Source organism: Scyliorhinus canicula, chromosome 4 (genome assembly GCF_902713615.1).
Source record: "Scyliorhinus canicula chromosome 4, sScyCan1.1, whole genome shotgun sequence".
Lineage (NCBI taxonomy): Eukaryota > Metazoa > Chordata > Chondrichthyes > Carcharhiniformes > Scyliorhinidae > Scyliorhinus > Scyliorhinus canicula.
The window spans coordinates 213,512,297-213,530,289 of NC_052149.1; the positions used below are offsets into that span (position 1 = coordinate 213,512,297).

Sequence of the window (17,993 nt, forward strand, 5' to 3'; positions counted from 1 at the left end):
CCCAACCGAGACTCTCCCCGATCCCCAGCGAGACTCTCCCCGATCCCCAGCGAGAACCTCCCCGATCCCCAGCGAGACTCTCCCCGATCCCCAGCCAGACTGTCCACGATCCCCATCGAGAATCTCCCCGATCCCCAGTGAGACCACCCCAATCCCTAGCGAGACTCTCTCCGATCCCCATCGAGACTCCCCCCGATCCCCAGCGAGAACCTCCCCGATCCCCAGCGAGACTCTCCCCGATCCCCAGCCAGACTCTCCCCGATCCCAACCGAGACTCTCCCCGATCCCCAGCGAGACTCTCCCCAATCCCCAGCGAGACTCTCCCCGATCCCCAGCGAGAACCTCCCCGATCCCCAGCGAGACTCTCCCCGATCCCCAGCCAGACTGTCCCCGATCCCCATCGAGAATCTCCCCGATCCCCAGTGAGACTCACCCCAATCCCTAGCGAGACTCTCTCCGATCCCCATCGAGACTCCCCCCGATCCCCAGTGAGAACCTCCCCGATCCCCAGCGAGACTCTCCCCGATCCCCAGCCAGACTCTCCCCGATCCCAACCGAGACTCTCCCCGATCCCCAGCGAGACTCTCCCCGATCCCCAGCCAGATTCTCCCCGATCCCCAGCCAGGCTCTCCCCGATCCCCAGCGAGATTCTCCCCGATCCCCAGCGAGACTCTCTCCGATCCCCATCGAGACTCCCCCGATCCCCAGCGAGAACCTCCCCGATCCCCAGCGAGACTCTCCCTGATCCCCAGCCAGGCTCTCCCCGGTCCCCAGTCAGAATGTCCCCGAACCCCAGCGAGACTCCCCCCGATCCCCAGCGAGAACCTCCCCGATCCCCAGCGAGATTCTCCCCGATCCCCAGTCAGCCTCTCCCCGATCCCCAGTGAGACTCACCCCGATCCCCAGTGAGACTCACCCCGATCCCCAGCGAGACACTCCCCGATCCCCAGCGAGACTCTCCCTGATCCTCAGCGAGACTCTCCCCGATCCCCAGCGAGACTCTCCCCGATCCCAGTCAGACGCTCCCCGATCCCCAGCCAGACTCTCCCCGATCCCAACCGAGACTCTCCCCGATCCCCAGCGAGACTCTCCCCGATCCCCAGCGAGACTCTCCCCGATCCCCAGCGAGAACCTCCCCGATCCCCAGCGAGACTCTCCCCGATCCCCAGCCAGACTGTCCACGATCCCCATCGAGAATCTCCCCGATCCCCAGTGAGACTCACCCCAATCCCTAGCGAGATTCTCTCCAATCCCCATCGAGACTCCCCCCGATCCCCAGCGAGAACCTCCCCGATCCCCAGCGAGACTCTCCCCGATCCCCAGCCAGACTCTCCCCGATCCCAACCGAGACTCTCCCCGATCCCCAGCGAGACTCTCCCCAATCCCCAGCCAGATTCTCCCCGATCCCCAGCCAGATTCTCCCCGATCCCCAGCCAGGCTCTCCCCGCTCCCCAGCGAGATTCTCCCCGATCCCCAGCGAGACTCTCTCCGATCCCCATCGAGACTCCCCCGATCCCCAGTGAGAACCTCCCCGATCCCCAGCGAGACTCTCCCTGATCCCCAGCGAGGCTCTCCCCGGTCCCCAGTAAGAATGTCCCCGATCCCCAGCGAGACTCTCCCCGATCCCCAGTCAGCCTCTCCCCGATCCCCAGCGAGACTCTCCCTGATCCCCAGCCAGGCTCTCCCCGGTCCCCAGTCAGAATGTCCCCGATCCCCAGCGAGACTCTCCCCGATTCCCAGCGAGACTCTCCCCGATCCCCAGTCAGCCTCTCCCCGATCCCCAGTGAGACTCACCCCGATCCCCAGCGAGACACTCCCCGATCCCGAGCGAGACTCTCCCCGATCCCCAGCGAGACTCTCCCCGATCCCCAGCGAGACTCTCCCCGATCCCCAGGGGGACTCTCCCCGATCCCCAGCGAGACTCTCCCCGATCCCCAGCGAGACTCTCCCCGATCCCCAGCAAGACTCTCCCCGATCCCCAGCGAGACTTTCCCCGATCCCCATCGAGACTCCCCCCGATCCCCAGCGAGAACCTCCCCGATCCCCAGCGAGACTCTCCCCGATCCCCAGCCAGACTCTCCCCGATCCCAACCGAGACTCTCCCCGATCCCCAGCGAGACTCTCCCCGATCCCCAGCGAGACTCTCCCCGATCCCCAGCCAGATTCTCCCCGATCCCCAGCCAGGCTCTCCCCGATCCCCAGCGAGATTCTCCCCGATCCCCAGCGAGACTCTCTCCGATCCCCATCGAGACTCCCCCGATCCCCAGCGAGAACCTCCCCGATCCCCAGCGAGAGTCTCCCTGATCCCCAGCCAGGCTCTCCCCGGTCCCCAGTCAGAATGTCCCCGATCCCCAGCGAGACTCTCCCCGATCCCCAGTCAGCCTCTCCCCGATCCCTAGTGAGACTCTCTCCGATCCCCAGCCAGATTCTCCCCGATCCCCAGCCAGGCTCTCCCCGATCCCCAGCGAGACTCTCCCCGATCCCCAGCGAGACTCTCTCCGATCCCCATCGAGACTCCCCCCGATCCCCAGCGAGACTCTCCCTGATCCCCAGCCAGGCTCTTCCCGGTCCCCAGTCAGAATGTCCCCGATCCCCAGCGAGACTCTCCCCGATCCCCAGCGAGACTCTCCCCGATCCCCAGTCAGCCTCTCCCCGATCCCCAGTGAGACTCACCCCGATCCCCAGCGAGACACTCCCCGATCCCCAGCGAGACTCTCCCCGATCCCCAGCGAGACTCTCCCCGATCCCCAGCGAGACTTTCCCCGATCCCCAGGGAGACTCTCCCCGATCCCCAGCGAGACTCTCCCCGATCCCCAGCGAGACTCTCCCCGATCCCCAGCGAGACTCTCCCCGATCCCCAGCGAGACTTTCCCCGATCCCCAGCGAGACTTTCCCCGATCCCCAGCGGGTCTCTCCCTGATTCCCAAAGGGAATCTCCCTGATCCCCAGTGTATCTCTCCCTGATTCCCAAAGGGAATCTCCCTGATCCCCAGTGTATCTCTCCCTGATTCCCAAAGGGAATCTCCCTGATCCCCAGTGTATCTCTCCCTGATCCCCAGTGAGTCTCTCCCTGATCCCCAGTGAGTCTCTACCTGATCCCCAGTGTATCTCCCTCTGATTCCGAGTGAGTCTCTCCCTGATCCCCAGTGAGTCTCTCCCTAATCCCCAGTGAGTCTCTCCCTGATCCCCAGTGAGTCTCTCCCTGATCCCCAGTGAGTCTCTACCTGATCCCCAGTGTATCTCCCTCTGATCCCCAGTGAGTCTCTCCCTGATCCCCAGTGAGTCTCTCCCTGATACCCAGTGCATCTCTCCCTGATCCTGTGTATCTCTCCCTGATCCCCAGTGAGTCTCTCCCTGATCCTCAGTGTATCTCTCCCTGATCCCCAGTGAGTCTCTTACAATCCCCAGTGTATCTCTCCCTGATTCCCAAAGGGAATCTCCCTGATCCCCAGTGTATCTCTCCCTGATCCCCAGTGTATCTCTCCCTGATCCCCAGTGAGTCTCTTACAATCCCCAGTGTATCTCTCCCTGATTCCCAAAGGGAATCTCCCTGATCCCCCGTGTATCTCTCCCTGATCCCCAGTGAGTCTCTTACAATCCCCAGTGTATCTCTCCCTGATTCCCAAAGGGAATCTCCCTGATCCCCAGTGTATCTCTCCCTGATTCCCAAAGGGAATCTCCCTGATCCCCAATGTATCTCTCCCTGATCCCCAGTGAGTCTCTCCCTGATCCCCAGTGTATCTCTCCCTGATTCCCAAAGGGAATCTCCCTGATCCCCAGTGTATCTCTCCCTGATCCCCAGTGTATCTCTCCCTGATCCCCAGTGTATCTGTCCCTGATCCCCAGTGTATCTCCCTCTGATTCCCAGTGAGTCTCTCCCTGATCCCCAGTGTATCTCTCCCTGATCTCCAGTGTAACCTGTCCCTGATCCCCAGTGTATCTGTCCCTGATCCCCAGTGAGTCTCTCCCTGATCCCCAGTGTATCTCTCCCTGATCCCCAGTGTATCTCCCTCTGATTCCCAGTGAGTCTCTCCCTGATCCCCAGTGTATCTCTCCCTGATCTCCAGTGTAATCTGTCCCTGATCCCCAGTGTATCTGTCCCTGATCCCCAGTGAGTCTCTCCCTGATCCCCAGTGTATCTCTCCCTGATCCCCAGTGTATCTCTCCCTGATCCCCAGTGTATCTCTCCCTGATTCCCAGTGTATCTGTCCCTGATCCCCAGTGTATCGCTCCCGGATCCCCAGTGTATCTCCCTCTGATTCCCAGTGAGTCTCTCCCTGATCCCCAGTGTATCTCTCCCTGATCTCCAGTTTAATCTGTCCCTGATCCCCAGTGTATCTGTCCCTGATCCCCAGTGAGTCTCTCCCTGATCCCCAGTGTATCTGTCCCTGATCCCCAGTGTATCTCTCCCTGATCTCCAGTGTATCTCCCTCTGATTCCCAGTGAGTCTCTCCCTGATCCCCAGTGTATCTCTCCCTGATCCCCAGTGTATCTCTCCCTGATCTCCAGTGTATCTCTCCCTGATCCCCAGTGTATCTCTCCCTGATCTCCAGTGTATCTCTCCCTGATCCCCAGTGTATCTCTCCCTGATACCCAGTGAGTCTCTCCCTGATTCCCAGTGAGTCTCTCCCTGATCCCCAGTGTATCTCTCCCTGATCCCCAGTGTATCTCTCCCTGATCCCCAGTGAGTCACTCCCTGATCCCCAGTGAGTCTCTCCCTGATCCTCGACGAGATTCTCCGTGATCCCCAGTGATTCACTCCTGAGCTCCTGTGAGTCACACTCGGATCTCCAGTGAGTCACACTCGGATCCCCAATCACCAATCTCTCCACAATCCCCAGTGATGCTCTCCCTGATCGTAAGTGATTCACTCCCTGATCCCAGCGAGTCTCTCGCAATCCCCATTGAGTAGTTCACGTTCCCCAATGCATCCCTCCCTGATCCCCCAGTGTATTTCTCCTTGATCCTTAGTGATTCACTCCCAACCCCCAGTGACTCCCCCTCTGATCCCCAGCAAGGGGTGAGGGGAGCAGAAACAACTGTTGGGCCCAGGGGTCCTGTCATGGATTAAATCCCCATCAGTCCCTGTAGTGATAGGTGCCAGGCTGGATCCTTGATATGGTCCCTCCAACCTAAGGTTAAATTTGGCCTCATCTGATGGCAGGATGAGGCCCTCAATGATAGCCATTAATTTGCCACTTAACAGCCTCAGCGGTCACTTCTCCAACAACACCACAGTGTTATCTGGATCCTCTTTATATTTGGTGCAGTCTATTAAACCCTATTCCCCCTTCTTAAATTTTTTTTTTCATTCACATATCTCAGAGGAAGAGATATCTCTTTCTGATAATTCCTTCACTCACCTCTCTTTTCATCAAAGTCAGGTAATTGGTAACTGCTGTCAACCCACTTTATCTTGTGAATGAATCTCCCTATTCTCCAGCATCTGTTTTAGGTTGGCTATGTCAATCTGTCGGGCGCGCATCTGTCTGCAGCCGCGTTGGGCTGTCATTTGAGCTCAACGCGGCCGGAGAATGCCGGGAAAGCCCTCCAGCAGGCCTCCGGACAGCCTCCGCGCCTCGCGAGATTCTCTGAAGCTCCCCGAGACATCGGAGTAGGAACCTCGTCCCAAATGGGCTTGAGCGAATGAAGTAGAAGTAGGTTGTAAACTTACTTATGACCTACCTGCATGGGATCCAATGGCCTCCTTCGACTCTTCGGCCTCCCCAGTGAGGCTGCAGCTGGGCGCCAATAAGTGGTGGTCCACACAAACGTGGACCAGGCGGAATGGCACCCAGGGGGGTCTCCAGGGTCATCGGAGATCCCTGGGTGGTCAGGTTCAGTGCAGGGTGGCTCCCTGGCCCTCACTCTGGCACTGCCAAGGTGCCCAGAAGCACTAACAAGCCAGCAGGAGTACTGCCTGGGTGCCAGGGTGGCAGTACCAAGGGCTAGGCGGTGAGGGGGGCCTTGCCCATAAAATGAGGATGGAGAAGGGTTTGAAGGGTCAGAGAGTGCAGAGCAGGTAAATAGGGGCCTCCAGGAAGTTGGGGGTGTGATGGATGGGGGTCCTGGAAGGGGGGGGGGGCTGTAACTGGGTTTGGGGAGGCCTGTAGAGGGGGGCCCACCGGTACCTCATCGCGGGATGTTCTCACTTGGGTGTGGGGTAGTGCCCATGTGCGTTGAGGGTGACATTGCTCATGGGTGGGGGCTGTGGGGGACCCACAAGCTCACTTAGAGATTGGGGAACCCTTTCCAAATGGCGGCCCAATCTCTGAGTTGAGCTCCCCAGTGCAAAAAAATAATTCTGAAGTGTGGCCTAAACTGTTGAGAAACACCCCAGGGCCCAAAAAAGTGACTAAGTGTTATTGAATAGTGGTGGGAAACTCGCCAACAGAGCTGGGTGGAAACTCCCCGAAATACTCGCCAGAAATGAACTTAGAAATTATGTGGGAGGATTGGGCCCATAGTTTCTTTTCATTGATACATTTTATAAAATGGACATTCTACCAAAGGGACTTTCTGTATGTGACACTCTATAGGTTCTGTTCTCGAATACCCTGGGCGGGATTCTCTGATCTTGAGGCTAAGTGTTGACGCAGTTGGAAACGCCGTCGAGAAACGCAACGGCGTCAATATGTCCTCAGGATCATCAATTCTGGCCTTGGCAGGGGTCTAGCACGGCACTGAAGCGACCCACGCCGCTCCAGCTGCTGCTCCTGGCATCAACTTAGCGCCATGAGGTCTGCACATGCGCAGTGGGGCCGTCGCCAATGAGCTCACGCGCAGTGGCTCCCTTCTCCGTGCCAACCCCGACGCAACATGATGTAGGGCTAAAGGGGCTGGCGTGGAAGAAAGGACGCCCCCGTCCCGAGAGGCTGGCCCGCCAATCGGTGGGCCCCAATCGCGGGCCAGGCCACAATGGAGGCCCCCCGGGGTCGAACCCCCTCCCCCTCCACAGGCAGCCCCCGACCTTTCCATGGCGAGGTCCCCCCGGCTGAGAGGAGCTGTGAACGGCGCTGGCGGGACTCAGGTTTTTTTGCGACGGCCACTCGGCCCATCCTGGGACGAGAATCGGCAGGGGGGGGCTCTGTGGAGAATCGCGTCCTGGCGTCGGGGCGGCGTGGCGCGATTGACGCCGGTCACGGGTGTGGTAAACCACTGTTACACCTTTACTACAGGTTCGCCGGTAGTCCCTGCCTGTAAGCTCCACCCAGTGGGCGGAGTATAAATGTATGTGCCCTCCATGCAACAGCCATTTTGCCAGCTGCTGTGGGAGGCCACACATCTTAGAGCAATAAAGCCTCAGTTGTACCCAACTCTAGTCTTTGTTCAATTGATCGTGCATCAGCGGGGATTCTCCGGCCCGGCCCCGGGCTGAGAGAATCCCACCCCCTGTTCCATTTAAAATTTCAGTCAGGATCCTGGATATGTAAAATGCCCAATCTACTGCCTCACTCGGGCAAGTGTCTCCACTGCCAATTTACTTTTTACCACTTTTCGTATCTTTTTAGCTTCCCATGCCAAACGGCAACATTTTCCTTTCTCCCCCAGGAGAAAAATTAGAAATCCTCCCGCTCTTGAAAAGCCGTCAGAGAGATTAGCATCACTATAAACAATCAGTTTCAATTGGCTGACATCACCGACTGGTGGGAATTTCAAAACACAATTCTCCAATTTTAATTTCACCAACCTTTTGTTTGCTTGAACAATTTCTTCAACTTTACAATTGTTCATTTTAGTGCTTCGTTCGAAAACATCAAAACTGGCGTCGGTCTTGTTCGTCAGCTGACCATTTCAGCTGCCCAATTAAACTTTGGAGTTGCTCTTTTTCCATTTCAGAAGCTGGAAGTATTCTTTTGTGAGGCCCTGCCATGGGAAATTGCTATGGGGTTAAGATTCTGCAAATAAGGCTGCCGATGTGGAGTGTCATAGGAACCGCTCTGCCTGATTTCAAACCCAGGCCTGGATTCTCCACCACCCACCATCGGTAGTGGGGTCCCTGATGCAGCCGAGAATTGAAAAATCAGGCGGGCGCCGATCAGAACGCAATGCTCCAACCCTCCTGCTGGCGGCGGGATCAGGGTTCACGGGATCAGGTTCATGCATCCATTTCATGGGCCCAATACGCTAGTCACCGGCCCTCCTTGATTCGGTCCCTTGGGCCGGGATTACTACAAGTCTCACCAAACATGTGCCTGACATTTCGGACCTCGGGGTAGGCCAAGGGGTTAACTCCTTAAAGGAACAACCCCAAAGTCCATCTGAGGGCCACCCTCCACCCCACAGTGCACTACTTCCCAACCCCTCCACTATTACAGCGGCACCCACCTCCCCCCCCCCGAGATCCTCAGAATCAAAGGACCCCCCCCCCCAAGAAACCCCTTTAATAGGGAGACCCCCCCGGGACCCCTTTAATAGGGAGACCCCCCAAAGAACCCCTTAATAGGGAGGCCCACCCAGGACCCCCGAACTGAAGGAACCCCCCACAGAGACCCCCAAACCAGAGGGACCTCCTCACATACACCTCCTGTATGTGACCCCCATTCCAACGCACAGACCCTCCCCACCCCTCAAGAAATGAGACCCCGGTCTAGAAGCTAGCGAGCAGTCTAGACAGGGGCAATGAAACAAGTTACAGTTGTAACACTTACCTGGAAGCTGCATGTGTCCATTCCTCGAAGGAGAACAACTGTGACCTGTGCTTAAATCCCTCAGATCATTTAGCTCGAAGGCATTCATTGTTTTCTAGTAGTGGGCTGTGATTATCAGCTTCCACAAAATAGCTTCAGCCTTGATTCATTCATCTCCCTTTATGGATGAGTGATTTTAAGTGCTGAAACCCCAATGTTTACAAACATCAACCACATCAAAGAGAGGTAAGTGCATTGCAATTGCACCCTTGAGACTCTTTGGGGAAGGTGGTCTGTGGGGGGGGGGTTCCATTTAGTCAGGGGGTTTCTCTGGAGGTCCATTTAGTTTGGGGTCTCTGTGCGGGTTCAGTTTAGTTAGGGGGTCCCTACTGGGAAGGGGGTTCCTTTGGTTAAGGAATCTCTTCAGTTAGGGGGTCCTCCTATTCATGGAGTCCCTGGGGGTATCCCTATTAGAGAGTCCCTTCAGGCCTCTCTCTATTAAGGGGGTCTCTGGGAGGTTCTCCCTCTTAAGGAGATCCCTGGGGGGCTCCCTATTAAGAGTGTCTCTTGGGGGGAGGGGGGCGGTCTCCCTAGATAGGGAGTCCCTGGGGGTGGCACGTCGGGTCATCCCCATAATTGGAGGAAGGTGGGCACCTATGAAATCTGGGATTGGTGGGCTGATCTGCAGTGTTTGTGTGTGTGTGTGTGGGGGGTCTACATTCAAACAGATTTTATAATTTCCAGTAGTCTTACCTGCTCCATCAATGATAGCTGCATCCTTACACTGACTGGATCCTTCTTCAGTGCCAATGCTTGGCAGTTGTCCTTTGGGACAAATAGCCTCATCCAGTTTGTCAGAATTACTGAGTCCCTCTTCAGATACCCTGTCAATTGGGGCGATCTGGTCCTCATTATTCTGTAACATCTGTTTGTTTTCTCAGCACATTCAATAACCCCTTTTGAATCCGTAAACTTGTAAACCACTAATCTTAATGAGTGCACCTGAACAGCCTGGTTTCCATGCTGCAAAATGATTGTTTTGTTATCTGTGCCTATAATCTTTCTTGGACCTTTCCACTCATTAAATCTATCTCTTTTATAGTATGTCATGTCTCCCTGTTTGACAATAGTTTATGGTAGCCTGACATTGTGCCTCAAAGCTTTCCAAATTTTCTCTGAGATTTCTGCTTCAAGGAAGTCGCTCCTGCCCACGTGTAGTGGATTCAAATACTCAGAAAAGATAGAGATAATCGTAGTTCCCTCGCAAACTGGAGGATGATCATTCATGACTGAAAGGATTTTGGGTTTTCTCCCAGAAACCAACTGATATGGACTGCAGCCGCTAACTATCTGTCGTGAATTAGTTACGTGGATGGCCCATGCTAAAGCTGAAGTTCATTTACAATTTTGGCCTATCTGCCAAAATTTTACAAAGCGTTTCATCTATCACAGCATGATTTCTCCCATACACTCTGTTACTAAATGGGCTTTCTGCAGCTGTATTCGTAACTATTATGGTTCATGTTCTCACACGTATCCTGAAATTCATCGTTTGCAAAGTTCCCCTCCCCCCCCCCCCATTATCAGTGAGGAACTTTCCCCATGGCCCCAAACTGGTCCCTATCCATTTTTCTATTGTCTGCTCCACGATTATTTTCTTTACTACGTATAATCGTCGACTGACTAAACCTCGTTGCCAAGTCTACAAAATGGAAAATGAAAATACTCTTTTCTTTGTCCCACACTTTAAGATCCAAAGCCACAGCTTCATTACACTCTCACTATGGGTCGTGATGGTGTTCTTCTATATTTCTTACATACATCACATCTATCGCTTATCTGTTCTGTAAGTTTGGTATCTTCATCATCCTGAACAGCTGGGACCACACGTCAACCGTGCAGTCGTGAACTCGGCCCATCGGGGTTGGAACATCAGTGGAAGGCTTTCAGGTGACGTCATGAGGCCATCCCAACGGCTTGCAGCGCATGCCGCGATGACACCGTTTCGGAGGGAGCGGACCATGTGAAACCTGCGTACAGTAGGCGCACCCCCGATTCCATTTTAAAAATGGACCCCCCCCACCTCCCGATCGCCGATTAGAAAACCGATGTTGGGAAGCAGAGAATCTTGCCCCTCGTTACTAAAACGATAGGCTGGATTCTCCGCTCCTGAGTCTAAGTGACACCAACGGAGGATCTATGTGGTTCTACGTCAGAAAAATCGGCACCACACCCGCACCGACTCCACTACTGGTGAGGGGCTAGCACCAGCGCCGTGTGGAACACCAGCAGAACACATGAAAAATGGTGCGGGAATTGGCGGATTCGTAATGGATACTCGCAGGGCTGACAAGCTACAGCCATGCTTAGACTGTACACCCAAAAACACACACTGATCGCGGCCGAAAAGATGGCACTTGTTGTGCTGGACCACCCATGCAGCTGATGGGTCGGCGAAGGGTCAGAGGGCACCCATGGGGGTGTCCCAGGAGGTCACCTATATGACACATGGCACCAGGCTTATAGCAGACTGTCAGCGGCATGTGCAGCTGCATGGTTACCTTACCGGCTGCGGTAATGGTGATGTGTACCCATCCATCCTGACCTCACAGCCCACCTCGTGGCCAGCCCACACGACTCCCCCCCAGCCCTGGAAGAAGCGCCCTGGCCAGCAGCACAACTGTCCACGAAGTATGGCGGTGCTGGACACTGTACGCCGTCTCTCTCAGCAGCCTCTACGGCAGATTCACAATCGTTGACAGCACACGTGGACCGCGCCATCGTGAACTCGGCCCATGGGCGGTGGAGCATTGTGGGTGGGCCCGCTAATGAGATGCGAATGGGGTTGGAGCCATGCGCAGCGTGCATTACAATGACACCGTTTCCAAGGAGGGGGAGCATCGCGATTCAACATCACACCGGCGCCTGCAGCGATTTCGCCGTCCGGACCTATTCCCCGCCCAATCGCACGCCCAGATTTTGGCGCCGGCCAACAGAGAATCCCGCCAATGCCTTTTCTTTGGTTAATATCTTCACCTTTAGAGTCTTCTGTCCCATGTTCAGTTTAAAACATCCTATTATATCTCAAATGATATTTATTGCATAATGGAATTTTGAATCCTACCTAAAACACCAATTGACCACAGCCCACTTTCGCCTCTGGTTAATGCTTCCCAATGAGTGACCCTTCTTCAAACGTGATCTTAACTCCCCTATCTTGCAGTGTGTGCTCCTTATTTTCCACAATAGACAATGCGCTCAGAGCACTGGGAAATGGCAGCATAAAAATAACTGCTACCATATATCAATGGAATTTTCAGCTGTCCTGTTCATCCGTTAGGGAGAGCTTATATAACTGCTTATATAAAACTGACATCAGGGGAGCATTATTGTTTTGTTCATGTTGCAATAATGAAAAAGTCAAAGTTTTTCTTTAAAAACATTATAATGAGCTCTGGCATAATTTGACAAAAAGAATCCTATTTAAAATTTTTCATGCAGACCCAGTTCCATAAAGAACTTTGACACATTACCACCATTTTGCTTGGAGCAACACTTGTGCTTTATTGCAATCTGATTTTTCAAGACATCAGCTTTTTCTGGACTCAATTTTTTCCTAAAGTTTGCCATCATGATGTTTATTAAAACGAAGACAAAACATAAATTGAGTTGCAGCAGAAATACATAGCTTTCCCAATTCCCTTTTTTACAAATGAGGCAAATGCCACCTTCTCCCAAATTTGATATTTGAAATTGGAGTGTTGCTGTTCTTGAAGCTCTTTGCAGAGCAGCTACTGTAGCACGATAGTCCGCATGGTGTCAAGTATCGGCTTCTCATTTACAAGGGGAGACTGCGTGAAATGTGGTCTGTAAGATAGATCAATCATGCTTGACATGGTCCAATTCAGCATGCCAGTTTGAGGTCATTGCTTACTCTTAAACAGCTCAGCGGAGCCACATAACAGAATTTTTATGTCATCTGTGTGGAGTTAATTCTGTCTGCTGATATTGTAGGTCGAATAGATTGTGTAAGCCCAAACTGTTCATGTTTTACATTAGCAATTTTACACCAGTATTTATGGATGCAAATCGGAAGCACTCATTCATACTAATGGATAAGAGGCACCAGGCACAGAGACACATGCACAAATTAAAATAGATGCAGAGTGCAAACCAAACTAGCAGAGGGTGTGTGAAAGGCACCCATACTGTATATCACTGAACTCCCTACCTAATACTGATCTTGACCAGGACTACTTCCAGCAGAGTGTCTGCTTTGCATACAAATGTCCCTCCTGTTTACCTCAGTAGAATTTTTGATAAGTGAATTTGTCCTTGGGGAATTTCCAAGTGAGATGTCTAACTGCTCAGTGTGTAATAGATTTCACTAAATTCTTTAAGAAAGTGACTGCGCTGAATTTTATAGACTACTTCACTTCAAGGAATTGGATAATTAAAGTGTCTCGCAAAGCAATTGACTCTGATTTAGCTCACGGTGTGTGTGCCATTTAGGTAATTTTTATTTCTATTAGTATAAAAATATGGTATTTGTACATGAATATTTCAATGTTTGTCCAACATTATTAGACAGTTAATCTTGTGGTCTCCTCCAGCAGTTAGGAGATATCAGAAATTCTGACAGCATAGTAAAGCGAGACGGTGTTCAATAGGTAAGGTATCAAATGCTCTTCCTTCTTTCTTATTAATGAAAAAAGACAAGATTGCAGAATCCCAAAGGAAGAAGGCCTCTCCTAACTAAATCAAATTGGACACTGTTTGATTTGTGGTTGATCGAATAATTAGTTCACAGTTCTACCCCTTGACTGATAAGTTACTACTTGCAGGGTTAATGTCAAAGAAAGCTGCTTTGCCTAATGGAAGCCAGTGCCCCAGGTTCATTCCTGAGAGTATGCAATGAAGAAGCACACCCGATGCTGAGGAGTGCCGGGAAAGGTTGAAGATCCCCTTAAAAGCCTGCCCCTGTGCTTGGTCAAACCTGTCATAAACAGGTCCAGGCAACGGAGGTTGGGTGGGTTGTCCGGCTCGATTGTCTTCCCCTCTTCCATGGCTATGTTCACAGCCGGCTGTCCCTGGAGAGGGAGCATACAATGTCTGTAATGTTCTCTGCACGCACGGATGTGAGGTATTTGTAGTTGAAGTGCCCAGAGAACATGCGGCTTTGTAAATGAACAAAATTGTTTATTAATTAACTAAATCACTAAAGGGTTTTTCTGATGTAGGATTGCAGTTGGATATTACGGCTAAATACAAATAACTATGGTTAACTCTTATTAATAATGTCGATTCAGGAGCTGCTCGATATGCATCTGTGCTTGTTGTCCAGATTCTTTGTCTGTGCTGTAGTCCAAGAGGTTATATCCCATCACCATGAGGGCTGTCTTCTAGTGACCTCTCCTGTCACCACACCACCTGTGGTCGGATGCTCTGCAAACAGCACCTATCCTAACTTCCAGTTTGGTTATTAAATTCCAAACAAATATTACCCTACATATCATTACAATGTCCACCAGCATGATTGAGCTTTCCATGGCTGGTGGGCACTATAGGGGCTGGGGTCCATCATTTAACCCCCCCCCCCCCTCCCCCCCCCCAGAAACAAAATTTAATTAGAGTTTGATAAGATTAATTTGATATTTGAAGGCAGCATGGTGGCACAATGGTTAGCACTACTGCCTCAGGCTGCTGAGGACATGATTTTGATCCTGGTCCCAGGTCACTGCCCGTGTTGAGTTTTGAGTCTCCCTGTGACTGTGTGGGCCTCATCCCCACAACCCAAAGTATGTGCTGGGTAGGTGGATTGGCCACGCTAAATTGCCCCTTCATTGGAAAAATTGAAAAAGAAAAAAAATAATCATTTGATATTTTAGTTACAGTGTCCCTTAACGGACTATCCCCTTATTTAATTTGTTTTATTTGTTCATCTGATTGAATGGAGAAGCAATGCAATACCTTGGATTAATTTATGAACAGGCATTGGTGGGAAGATGGAGTCTTAACCTGAGCACCTTAGTTCTGAACAAATTACGCTTACCCCTCGCAGGAATTTAGATGTGATTTATTCTTCTCTTGCACTCCTGAGTTTGGATTTTAATATCCTCTTTTTCCATTGCAGGATGGCATGGGGCAACTAAGAATTACTGACAAGGGCCTGCGGTTAGAAGGACCATCCGAGTTTTTGCAGCCTTTGTATGCCAAAGAAATCCGATCCAGAGAAGTAAGTGAAGAATCTCCACATGTGTAGTTAGAGGCTTGTATTGGCTTCAGTCAGTGAATAATGGCTTATTATAAAAACCTGATGTACATTTACAGGATCACAAAAGCATCTGCGTGCTCTGAGCCAATCATCGGCAGCACTACCATCTAAGTAGTATCCTTATTGACAATCATACCACTCTTCAGATGCAATATGTAGCGGGGGTGCATCGCTATACTGCTTGGGTGGTTCAAAGTGCAGTGACTACGTGTCATTTTACCATCTGTTCGTCCTTGAACATGATTAACACTGGAAACAAACATATCACAGTGTTTCTGTCAGTGGTGCTACATGCCAGGATGATCAACGCCATCAATCCTATCCATAAACATTGTCATAGCTACCTGGCAATGAATGCCTGCATGGGACTGTCTTTACAGGATCCACGTCAGCAGAGAGCCAGGCATGGAGCTACACCATCTGCTTGAACAACGACAGTTACCATGTAGCATAGGTCTAAAAGAGCCAATGAAGATACTGTGGACTTTAGCCGATGTCCACCACCACCGCGCCAAGCTGTAATTCTGATCTATGGAAATGGTGTCATGGAGTGACAAGAAAGGCTATCCTCGTTGTCACTGCTGTTACAAACCCGGAAAATACCCCCAATTGATATAGAACCAGCAAGCTTTTTAATTTTATTTAGAATCTGAAAACCAGGAGCTGGATTCTCCCAAAATGGGGGCTATGTCCCCTAGGCGGCGTGAAAATACACGCGTTGCATTCCCGAGTTTCCAGAAACAAACACCAGGAGATTCTGTTATGTTCAGGGGGCTAGCAGGGACCCGGAGTGCTTCACGCGGCTTCAGCTGCATATACAGGGGCTGGACTTCCAGTTCTGGGTCCCCGCATGCGCACGGCGGCGGCCTTCAGCGGCCACGCCAAACGCCGTGGCGGACTCTGACCGCGGAGCCACACAAAGAAACTAGTCCCCTCCGATCGGCCGCGCGTCCCTGCATCGGACCGGCCTGATCGATGCCCTGGCCACCCATAAGTCCCCCTGTCCCCTACCAGGGGGCCGCAGACTGAGTCCGCAGTCGCCACGCGAGAGTCCCGACCGGCCATACCATGTTAGTTCCACGCCGCCGGGAACACGGCCGGTCTGGAGCGGAGTATCACTGGACGGGCCTCTGGCAATGGCCCGTCCAACTGCACGGCGAAATTCACCGACGCGGGGTTATTCGGGGACCGGAGAATCGTCGGAGCGGCATCGGGCCGATTCCGTCGGGAAAGTTGATTCTCTGCCCCTGCGCCAAATGCGATTTCGGTGTGAGGTTGCAGCGAATCCGGCCCCAGACATTTACCGGAAGAATGAGGCCACGAGGTTTATGGTTTAAATCAAAAGACCTTTACTGCACAAAGACCACAAATACGTAACCTCCACCTTAAATAGTCACTTACTTGCGTTAGAAATAATAACAGGATCATGAAGCTGGTTACTTACAATTTAAGCTGAACTCTTTAAATTGGAACATAGGAACAGAATAAGGCCATTCGGCCCGTCGAGCCTGCTCCACATGTAATACGATCATGGCTGATTGGGCACTTGAATGTTTTTTACATCCATTATTGTTAATCAGAAATCTGTCAATCTCTGCTTAAAGCATCAAATTGCCTTCCCTACCACTTCCACGCCAATAAAATCAAGTCAGATACTGATCAGAAATTGGAAGATTAACCAGTTGGTCTGAGTACAGCTTGAAAATTCATTTTAGGATTGAGATTTCTTTCTTTGAGCTTTTCCCTTCAAATCTCCTCCAAACAACATACAGTTCCAAACTCTCCAGTCAACACGGGCATCTCTAGCACCTTGGGTGCAGCCACCCTGGGTCACAACCCGCCGGGTTCAAATTATTCTTTTCTTTGGAGCTTTACATCTGAAACTCTCTCTCTCCCAGTCCCATAGTCATTCAACCCACATAGAATGTGCCTGATTTTTACTTCCATGGAACTAACAGTAGTGGAAATTGGACAGGTTCTATAAGGGGCAGAAAAAGTGATGACGGTGATGTGAATGGATTGAAAAGCAAAAGTCCCTTGGCCACATAATCCAGGAAATAAGAAGTGATGGACGGAATTTGCGGGGCACTGGATTTAATACCAAAGGACTGGAATATAGAGCTGGAATTTCCCCATCCCTCCCACTGGAGGGATCTTCCGATCCTGCCAAAGTCAATGGCCGTTTGAATGGGCTGTGTGGTGATATAACCACTGTAGATATGCGTACTTGCAGTAGGGGGATGTATGGCTGTACCTGTAATACAGGTTCCTCCGGTAAGCCCCTTCCGGCTAGCTCCGCCCACAGGGAGCTTGTGTATAAATATGTGTGTGAGTCACTGAGATCCTATTCTACAGCTTCCGCCAGAGGAATAGCATCACACAGCAATAAAGCCTCAATTGTACATGTCTCAAGTCTTTGTGTGCAATTGTTAGCACCACCATTTATTGCTGTTTGATTTTCCTTACACCATGGACATCAGGATCAAGCCTGACCGTCTGCAGCTGGATCCGCAGTCGCCTCATGCCAGGAAAGACTTCGTTCACTGGCTTGCAGTCTTCGAGGCCTACATCTCTTCAGCGGACCCTCCCCCGACGGAGGCTCAAAAAAGACAACTCCTGTACTCAAGGCTTAGCTCCAGTGTCTTTCTGCTAATTCGAGATGTGCCTGACTACGCCAGAGCTATGGAACTGCTCAAGGAGAACAATGCACAGTCGACGAACACCCTGTTTGCGAGACATCTACTCTCTACTCGCGTCCAGCAACCGGGTGAATCGATTGAGGACTTCTGGAGGGCCCTTATACCTCTGGTACGAGACTGCGACTGCCGGGTCCTCACAGCCACAGAACACTCTGATTTACTCATGCGCGATGCCTTTGTTACAGGCATTGCATCGGACCACATCCGGCAACAACTGCTGGAAGGGGCCGCCCTCGACCTCGCAGCCACAAAGACTCTGGAGCTTTTAACGATGGGCGCCTCCCGTAATGCGCGATCTTACTCTGCTAGCCACTCGGCCCACCCGTCCTACCCCTCGTGGACCCCGCAACCGGGCCCCCCAGCAGCCGCCCCTGCGCACTACGCCTGCGC

At 52.1% G+C, this 17,993-nt stretch overlaps 1 protein-coding gene across 7 annotated transcripts in view; it reads left to right on the forward strand.

Moving 5' to 3' along the window:
- Positions 1-17,993, forward strand: part of sgcd (sarcoglycan, delta (dystrophin-associated glycoprotein)) — a 668,036-nt gene that overhangs the window by 520,359 nt on the left and 129,684 nt on the right. For all 7 annotated transcript variants that reach the window (XM_038796037.1, XM_038796040.1, XM_038796038.1 and 4 more), the window contains one exon: positions 14,764-14,865. In XM_038796037.1, coding sequence (XP_038651965.1) covers positions 14,764-14,865 — 102 coding nt within the window. The remainder of the gene's footprint in view (positions 1-14,763; positions 14,866-17,993) is intronic.